This window comes from Melanaphis sacchari, unplaced genomic scaffold (assembly GCF_002803265.2).
Source record: "Melanaphis sacchari strain LSU unplaced genomic scaffold, SCAv2.0 Contig328_pilon_pilon, whole genome shotgun sequence".
NCBI classification, from domain to species: domain Eukaryota; kingdom Metazoa; phylum Arthropoda; class Insecta; order Hemiptera; family Aphididae; genus Melanaphis; species Melanaphis sacchari.
Genome location: NW_020271197.1, coordinates 37,916 through 48,629, shown reverse-complemented (window position 1 = coordinate 48,629; position 10,714 = coordinate 37,916). Strand labels below are relative to the sequence as shown.

The 10,714-nt window shown below is 36.0% G+C and overlaps 1 protein-coding gene and 1 pseudogene across 1 annotated transcript; both read right to left on the bottom strand.

The window, feature by feature from the left end:
* Positions 1-686: 686 nt before the first annotated feature.
* On the bottom strand, positions 687-2,630 carry LOC112596510 (annotated as a pseudogene).
* Positions 2,631-7,159: 4,529 nt separating this feature from the next.
* Positions 7,160-10,673, bottom strand: LOC112596509. The gene is made up of 2 exons (XM_025342223.1): positions 9,613-10,673; positions 7,160-9,533 (listed from the first exon to the last, which is right to left on the bottom strand). Exons 1-2 carry the CDS (start codon positions 10,671-10,673, stop codon positions 7,160-7,162), a joined length of 3,435 nt encoding a protein of 1,144 aa, XP_025198008.1.
* Between the last annotated feature and the right edge of the window lie 41 nt (positions 10,674-10,714).

The window sequence follows — 10,714 nt, the reverse complement described above, 5'->3', positions numbered from 1 at the left end:
TTGGTCTATCTTTACTCGCAATCGTTTTTCATAATATGCAGATTTATTGTTAGTTTCTAAATTTAACATATTCAATATGTACCTATTCAATATTAAAATACAACTGCATTATTTTATTTATAAATAATAATAATAATATTTCATTAATTGTATTATTTATGTTGTTGCAATTTTATTTTTTTTAAATTTGAACATAAAATAATTTATTTTATTTTATAAAAAACTATGATATGGATAAAAATTTGCTGTATTGTTAAAATTTGGTAAATCTTGTGTAGTGTATAATGTAAATTGTAATACAATATTTTTTTACAAAGCAGATTTTACTGAATCTTAGCATTGCAAAATAAATTAATTTTTTGTAATAAAATAAATAATTACTTTTTGGTCGCGTACAACACAACGTAATAACGCAGAATATGAAAAAAATTAATAATAATTTTACAATATTGAATGAATGGTGATAGTGCGATGCACGGAAAATATCATTTATCTACGATAAAGTAATTTATAAGCTTATCGCTTTTTCTGTCATTGCCAAAAACCGGTCTAAAAATATGTTATTACTACTTGCCGTCAGTACTCAGTATTAATAATATAATATTAATTCATACAACGCTATCTATTGGCAGCTATTATAAATAAAATTTTAGTCACCGAAAATCCCTATACCATTGTCTATCTGTCTATTCTATAATTAATGGTATTACCAAAAATGTTCTAAGATTTAAATCTTTTAATTTGTCTTCAAATGCTTGCAATTTCTCTTCATTTTCATTGAAAATAATACATCCATATTTATACAATCATCTTCGGCATGAATAACAGTCATTTTTTCTTTCATCAGTTTTTCAATGTTATCATTGGTAGTATGACACAAGAATGTTAAACCTTGTAATTTATGTTTAATAAAAGCGTGAGATGTTAAAAAGATTCTTTGAAAATCTAAAAATTAAGTTTTAGAGCATTAATTACTTGTAACACCAATGACAATAATATAGAGAATATATTTTAAGATTATTTCAGTTATTGATTGAGAATATTTTATGGACAGTATAATATGGAAATAATTATTTAAGAAAAGCAGTTACCCTAAAAATATATCAAGGTAATACTTTTAAACATTAAGCATTAGTTTCACTAAAGAAAAAAGTGTTATACAGATTTATTAAAAAGGTTAGGTTATCTCCTAAAAATGTATACCTTTATGGTAAATTTACTTTTTGAACTAATGAGTTACTATTCTATAATAATTTAATTCTGAATTAATTAATAGCAAAATCATAGAGCATGATAATATGATATTGTAGAAAAGAATTTATATGCGATATATATAATATAATATTTAATGAGTATCACATTTATACCTTTAAGAGATGTTGCAAAAGTTTCAATTGTTGACTGTGCTGTAATTAATTTATTTTCAACACCAACACCTTTCAAACAAAATATAATTACACAAAATTTAAAAATTTAAATATACATTAAAAAGTAAACAACGTATATACCTGATTTTTTTACAGTGTTTTCTTTAAAAACTAATTTTCTTTCAACAACACTACTACATGCAGTTACATTGGTATTCGGGGAAACATATTTATTTGACTCAACTTCTTGGCTTATTATTGTGTCATCTGGTGTTACGGTCCATTTCCCGCTAGGAGAATTTAAAACACAGTCTGATTCTTTCAATGTTTTCAATGGTGTATATTGAATATTATCATTATTGTCTAAAATAAATAAATAGTTCCACAACATAAGTTTAATAATGTAAGTAACAACAGCAAAATATATTTGAGAAAAACATAAACTTTATGGTATTAGGACATTTTAAGTATATGTTTATATGATACACGGTTAAGTACTATATTAATTATTAAGTGGTGAAATGGCATACATTTTGCTTAAGTTCTTTTATATAATAATATTTAATTTATCTAAATGTTGAAAGTCATCAGTTTTTTTTTCAATTCTCCATATTTTATCGATATTGGAGACATCATCATCATCATGATTTGAATCTGAGTCACTGATCACATATTTTTCAAGAATTTTTATACAATTCGAATCTAAAATAGATAAATACCATATATAAATTTAAATTAATTATTAGATAACAAAAGTTAATACCAACTACTATACCTTTAGGTGTATAACGAGGAGGGCAACTATTATTTAATGAAATATTAGATTTTAAATTGCTGCTTTTTGTTTTTTTTAAATTGTGCATATTGGAAGATAAACTGGCGTTTTTTTGTCAATATACTATAATATTCATCTTCCGTACCAGATATATCTGATTTTTGCATTGCTTTAGGTAGTTTAGATCTAGCTTCAGCCAAAGAACCTGAAATATTTATTAAACAATTTTAATAAATAATAAATTCAAACAACATTATTATTTAATAATATAGAATATACTACTCACTATATACTTTATTGCCCAATTTTCTAGCATTGAAAAAAGTAAAGTCTTTATTATTAGGTTTTATTTGTGTTTCAATATATTTTTTAATTTGTTTGGATTTAGGCCATGCACAATTATTATTTTTAAACCATATATCTGGTACTGCTTCCACGCTATTGTCATTATTAAAAATAACTATAATCCAACCACTTTGGTGGTCCATCTATAAAAGAACATTAATTAAATAAAACATTTAATTATTCAGTATTGTAGCTTATTACCTATGATTATAATTTGTATCTTGTTTATTATTTACAAGCTTAAGTAGGTACCTATTATATATGTTCACTACCTAATAATTTAGACTATATTTATTTATTTATACTTAAATACATAATATTTACAATACAAAATTTAATAATACAGATTTACAATTCAGAATGGATAATAGGCATCACAATATTTTTATCATGATGATTAAATACGATCATTTTTTTTTCAAATCAGGTATTTTCCAACATTGAATAGTTTTGGAAAGATTTTTTACTTCATATATTAACAGTATACTTGAATCTATAGGGTCTTCATATGAAGGTTTTATATCTTTAAATTTACAACCTAATATTAAAATGTCTTCACCTCTAAGACAAAAATTTAAACATTTAACTACTTCATTATTTTTAGTGAGAATAAAGAATCTTTTCCTTTTTTAATTTGTATTTTCATATTTTTATACAGTAAAGTTAAATATTGAGGACCAGTTATATTCTCAAGTAATGGGCCTATACATAGGTGTGCGCACAGGGCGTGCCGGGCGTGCCCAGGCACGCCTCGAGATTTTTCAAGGGCCGATGCGCCCTATGTGGCTATGTCTCAAACATGCTTATCAGTCTAGGAGAACTGGCCACAGGAGTATCACCAGATTATCCTCATCCATGACAACAATACAAAAAAAAAATATGGTTAAATATTTTTCACTTTTGAAAGGGCTACACTGCGAATCCGTGATTACAACAGAATTGCATGAATTGAGATTACTCAATTACTTACTTAAGTTATTTATAGAATATAATAAACAAACAAAAAAACAACCATAGAACCACTATCGTCAAAACAAAAATATAATATTCCTAGACTGTTGTCACGACTCGTGTAGTAAATTACTACTAGTAATTACTTACATAGTGACATCCAGTACACATTCGTATTTTTCAATTTTTGTCCTTTGCGTTAACAGTTGTAAGCTAAACAGTGTTATTTCACACATTATTTCTTAATGTGTATTGTATAGTGTAATACTTTAAACATTAAAAATGAATTCAAATAAAAGAGCCGGTCAGCAAATAACAGATTTTTTTTTAAAAAAATCGATGTGTAGTTCAAGTAAGCTGTTTACCACTTTACAAATTATTTAACGCTTACATGTTTTTGTATATAAGTTGTACTACTTTATTAAACTTTAAATAAACTTAAACAGATAAATTGTAATTTTTTTTTAGATTTAAACGAATGTAACTCAAATGAAATAATAAAAGAATGTAAATTTTTGTCTTTAATAATTAAAATTGTTTATATAATATTGTTCCACCAGGCTCCTGCTTGGGCGGTTGGCCTAGGATGGCAAATATAATAACACCCCGAGTATTTCTCTCTCTATAATAAATGTAATATTGTGAATTGTAAAAAGGACGGGTGACCAAAAATAATAACTTTAATAATACGAACAAATGCTTGTTTTTTCGCACCGTCGTGCTACAATAGTATATAATAATAATAATAGTAACAAATTAGGGCGCCCAATTAATATGACAAAAATCGGTATACAAAAAAAAAAACAAAACAAATGATAATAATAACAATAATAACAATTATGGATATCACCTATATCGACGACTTGGATCTTGAGCAACGTGATCGCATGAATTCTCCGCTGCAGGAACACCGGTGTGGATTATAGTGATTATACTGTACACTACCAACTCACGAACTTTACGCCCAAATAATAATAGGTGGTAATATATATATATATATATATATATTATATTTTAGAGTCTGCACGGCAAGAGCGGCGAATACAACGACGGCACACACGTTATAAAAGAATAAGGGTGCAATGACACAAAATTTAACGACACACACGGGCTGAAAGTTTACGGCAACGTCTCGACGATGTCGTACGAGACCAGCGAACGAGTGAGTGAGTGTACGGTCGTATTGACGGACAGCAGTGGTCAGGGAACGCCGATGCCACATTAGGCAAGAGGGGAGGAGGGCGACGATAAAGTCGCCGAGCTTATCGCAAGGGAAAAAATATCATAATATATCTCGAACATCCTCCCCCCTTGGAAGACGTAGGGACGTATTACAACTGGATGGTAGATTTGCTTGAAGATTCGATGACCCAATATGTACATAAGTAAAAGTAACAGAAAAAAAAATAATAATAAATAAATAAATAAAAATACAACGTTCAAACAACAGATAATATTTTAAAGTTTCGCTGAAGACGACGAATATAATACAATCAAAAGAGATTCAAAAAAAAGGCAATAAATCGTAATATAAAATAGGAATTCAAAAGGTACAAATAATAATAATTGGTCACCCAATAATTTTGGTGAGGGACGCGCAATTTCAAAATAATTATAAAATAACCATACATAAGGCAATAATAATATTAATCAGTACAGTTTTACAATATACAATAAATAAATATACATATAACATGAGTTTTAACTCATGAATAAATACATGATACATTTTTTTTTTTACATTAACAACATCGGAAATAAAATAATTATAGATACATAACAATATAACTCCATACGCCCCTCACACAAGATGCCATATCGGTGGTACCCGCAGAACTTTTATGATTAAAATAGATTTACAGATTAGTATATACCACAATCAGGTAAGGCGTATTGCAGCATATGACAGTGGAGCGGTTATAGATTCTAAGCAATTGGTAACGCTTAACAATTTTGACAACCGGTCGCGTGAAATTTCCCGTTGCGGTGCGCAAACGTACTACACGTACCACGCCGTCAGCCCCGGGGAACACTTCTTGGACTCTCGCCATGCGCCATCGTAACGGGGGAACGTTGGGTTCCTTGATAATGACCATGTCATTGACACAGATGTTGGGTATATTGCTAGTCCAACGGTTCCGAATTTGGAGCGTATTTAAATATTCGTTGCGCCAGCGGCGCCAAAAGGATTGTGCGCATTGATTTATCAATTTCCAACGTTGAACCAAAGGACGCGCCGTGTTGTCTAAATGCACCTCAGGGATCGAGAGCAGTGGACGACCTATCAAAAAATGTCCCGGGGTAAGACAATCATATTCTGTCGGGTCAGGCGAAAGTTGGACCAACGGGCGAGAGTTTAAAATAGCCTCTATACGACATAATATCGTATTCAGTTCTTCAGTAGAAAAGGTATGTTCTCCTATAATACGAGTCATTAAACGTTTTGCTGAGCGCACAGCTGCCTCCCATAACCCCCCAAAATGGGGTGCACCGGGTGGGTTGAAATGCCAGGTACATTGAAAGCGGGAAGTAAGGTGGTCTTTACAACAGGGATCGTTGACAAGTGCTCGTAACTGATTTGATGCCCCGACAAAATTTTTACCGCAATCGGTGTAAATGTCCGTGGGGAGTCCCCTACGCGTGACGAACCGTTGTAATGATGCCAAGAACGCATCTGTCGATAAATCAGATACATATTCAAGGTGTATAGCTTTTACGACAAAGCACACAAATACGGCAATATATACCTTAAATTTACGGGCCTTACGCAAGCGGTGTTCCGTCATTACAATAGGACCGGCGAAGTCAATTCCAACACGCGAAAACGGATGGCATTCGGATACCCGAGACGTTGGTAGATCCGACATGATTGGTTGCGGATTGACCGATGATAGGCGGACGCAAGTGACACATTTGCAAAGGACGGACCTAATTAGAGTGTTCAACGACAAAATCCAATAAGACTGGTTAATAAGGGATGTTACTATCCTCGGTCCCCCGTGACCGGTAACTTCATGCCAGTGGCGAATCAATAAAATGGATAAATGTGACGACTTGCCTAATAAGATAGGGTGCTTTTGTGAATCCGGTATATCTGCGTTTGACAAACGGCCACCTATACAGATGAGACCCCGCTGATCTATAAATGGGCGGAGACGAGCTACAGGTCCAGCGCCAACCGGACGGTCATGTAACAGATCGTAAAGTAGCTTACCTAATTTCATACGTTGAGAATATTTAGCGATGGCCACAGCGGCGTGGTCCATTTCGGCACGAGTTAAAAAAGGGGTGATGTGTGTCGGACGACGTTTACAAATTTTAATAAAACGGTATACATAAGCAACGACACGAATCATATGAGAGAATGAGGAAAAACGCGAGTACCATTCCGGTTCGGTAGGATCACTTGTTTTGGTCACTAATGTCGTAGGTGACATGGTTTTTAATTCCGGTAAATTTTCAGTACTGATATCCGGACGTAACGTCGACACATTGAGCACATTTCGGTATAGAATTTCGGGCCCATACCAATATAAATTATAATGGACCAAGTCCGTAGGAAGAATACCTCGCGACGCGCAATCTGCGGGGTTATTATGCGACGATATATAATCCCAGTGACAGTTGGGTAGTAACGTTGCCACCTTGTGTATACGGTTTGAAACGAAAGTCTTAAATTTTTCATGCGGTACCTTCAGCCAACTAAGTACAATAGTTGAGTCTACCATGCATACATGTTTTCTATTCGAATTTTATTGTCTAACGCGGTTTTAATCCGAACCATCCACCGAGCGAGTAAAACAGCCGCACAAAGTTCCAAACGTGGAATTGTCGACGCCTTGAGTGGAGCCATTTTGGTTTTAGCACCTAACAATGAAATGTTTGGTGGTCCGGAGTGATTTGATAATCTTAAATAAACAACTGCCGAGTAGCCCTTCTCGGACGCGTCACAGAATCCGCATAAGACACCCTGAACACCAAGTTTAGTACCGACAAAACGGGGAATAGTGATTTGATCTAAAACGGGAAGATCGGCAACGAACCTATCCCACACGTCTGATATTTCGGGGGGCAACGGATCATCCCATGAGATACCAAGTTGCCATACACGTTGCATCAATTGTTTTGCAAAAAATATGACTGGTGCTAATAGACCAAGCGGGTCGAATATGCGGGCAATTAGAGACAGCATGCCCCTTTTAGTTGAAATTAAACGTTCAGGTTGAACAATATATAAAAATATGTCATCTCGCTGAGACCACTGAAGTCCCAATACCTTGGAACCGCTACAAGTGTCATCATCAAAGGACAACATCCCACCGGCCCTGTCTTCAGGCAATATCCTATCTAGAACCGCGACGGTGTTACTAGACCATTTTTTTAAACACATTCCGGCTCTGTGCAGTACATTAATTAAGTCAGTTTGGAGCGCGATGACTTCCTCTATCGTGTCTCCCCCCGCGCAAATGTCATCGACATAAGTATTAAACATTAGAGCATCGCGGACTGCCGGAATTTCAATACAATCAGATTCGGCAATTTTTTGAAGTACCCGTATAGCTAAAAAAGGTGCACAGTTTACCCCATACGTTACAGTATTTAATTCATATGCTTTAAGTTCATCTTGTGGGGACGCGCGCCAGAGAATATGTTGGTAACGACGGTGTTCGGGAACTAACAGGATTTGTCGGTACATTTTATTAATGTCCGCAGTGAATGCATGACGCGATAAACGAAACCGCATCAGTACGTCAATGACGTCTTGTTGTAATTTTGGGCCCGCGAATAAACAATGATTTAATGACGTACTAGAAAACGATTGGACGGACGCGTCAAATACGACACGGATTTTGTCTTGCGGATCGGAAGATTTGAATACAGCATGGTGAGGTATAAAATATGAACCTGTGGACGAAGCTGGAGACATGTGGCCTAAAGACAAATACTCAGCCATGAAATTACAATAGGCCTCGCGAAGTCGGCTGTCGGACGTAAACTTTCGTTCCAGAGACTCAAAGCGTTTAACCGCGACGGCGCGAGAACCAGAAAAAGTACTGTCCACGACTGCTTGCCGGAACAACAAAGGTACAACAAACCGTCCGGATTTATCGCGTGAACAATTATCACGGAACATCTTTTCACATTTTCCATCACAAGTGAAGGTCTCCGGAGCCACTTCTGGTTCCTCAACTTGCCAGAACTTATCCATCAGAAACTCTATTGAGGAAACTAATGAAATGTGATGTGAAATAGGAATATAACTATTTGAAGAGGGGACAGGGCCGATTATTATCCAACCAAATATTGAACCGAACGCAACGGGAAACGAATCACCTACAGATACACGTTTACCGTTCAGAATGCGCGCAAAAACGTCGGCACCGAGTAACAAGTCAACCTTACTTGGTATGGCGAATGAGGGATCTGCTAAAGCTAAATTTTTATATTTATCGGCTACTTGATTGGATATGGGCTGGCTGGGCATATTCACCGTGATTGTGGGAAATACCCAAGCTGTAAAATGAATAAATGGTTCATTGGAAAACCGGGGCTGAATGTCGCAAGTAACCAATCCTTTGACGTTTGGTACCGGCGCTCCAGATAGCCCAGATACAGGGGCAGTCCAACGAGTGACCTTTAAACCTAATTGAGCAGAGCAGTCTGCGGTGATCGCGCTTATCTGCGAAGCGGAATCGACAAGGGCGCGGACGGTGTGCAATACACCACCACAGTCGCGAATGTGGACTAAAACGGTCCCTAAGATAACCGAGGAAGATTGCTGACACCCACTTCCAATAAGGGACGATTGTGGTGGCGGCTCATTACATGGTACCTGATTATCGGATGTCGAGCTGGTAGTCGTATCCCGGAAATGCAACAACGGATGATGTTTGTAAGAACACTTATCACACTGTATTAGTGACTTACACTCTGGGGCCCAATGACCATCGCGCAAGCAACGAAAACAACGCCTGTTTTCACGGACCCATGCTTCACGGATGTTTGCGGACCAACCGGCAAATTTTTTACACGACGAAACTGCATGTGACCCCTTGCAAATGGGACACGACCCCTTTGGTTTCGACGATGCAGTGCTAGATAATAACGAGGTTGTTTGTTGTTTTTTAAAGCTAATAGGGGCAAATGTATGATTTTTTTGAGATGTGAGAAGACTTTTGCAACAATGGCTGCTTTACCGTTTTATGAATTGCGTCATTCGGTATACATTCGAGAACGTTAACGCGAGATTTAACGAACGTCAGAAGTTCCTTAACCGATGGAAAATCATTTGACAATTGAGTTTCAAAAAGCTTGACCGTATACGACGGCAAGCAACGCGACGCGACTGAAAATAAAATAAAATCGCCGAGATTCGGGAGGTTCATTGAATTGAGCACCGAGACTCCTTCATCAAAAACAAACAGAAATTTATTTAATTCAGATAGCGTTTCATTCGACGATTTTGGTGTCGTTAACAATTTATCTAACAACGAAGACGCAACTAAACGTGGCTTATCGAAACGCGCCGTTAACGCGGCCCACGCAAGTGCGTAATTATCACCGCATACCGGTATGCCGGCGATTGCTTCCAATGCCTTATCTCGTAGGCAACCCGTCAAATAATAAAATTTATCTATATCCGCAATAGCAGAGTGTTGACCAACCATAGATAAAAAACGATCCCGAAACATAAGCCATTTAAAAATATCACCATGAAAGGTGGGCAGGGGTATTTCCGGCAACCGGGCCGGTTTTATATGAGACGAACTACGTGTAATTATATTATGTCCGCTGCGTACACTACCTCCCGGGACATCTACACCAAGAGCCGTAGGTCTACATGCCGCCTCGCTGCTAATCGAACCTACATGACTCTCCTGGTCGTCGTTTAGGTTTAAGTTATGCATAGATATCTGTCCCGGATCAGGTGTCACGGAACCTTTTCGGACAGACGCGTTAGTTTGGTCACTTAGAGTGTGGCGATTAACCGTTGCGCGGGAGATTGAAATTAAATTACGAAGTTCGGCGACCTGACCAAAGGAATACTCTGATTCTCGACCTAAATCTATTAGACAATCGATCACGGTATTGCTTTCAGTCGTAAACTCCGTCCATATTACGTCGACTTCGTCGACAAGAAATGATAATTGAGTGATTAATCCTAACTCATTTTCACAACGTAACGCGAGCTCGTATATTGCATTTATACGCTTAATACATTCATCGCGCCTCATAGTCGCTCTTTTCAATACGCGATTAACACGTGCAATCTCCT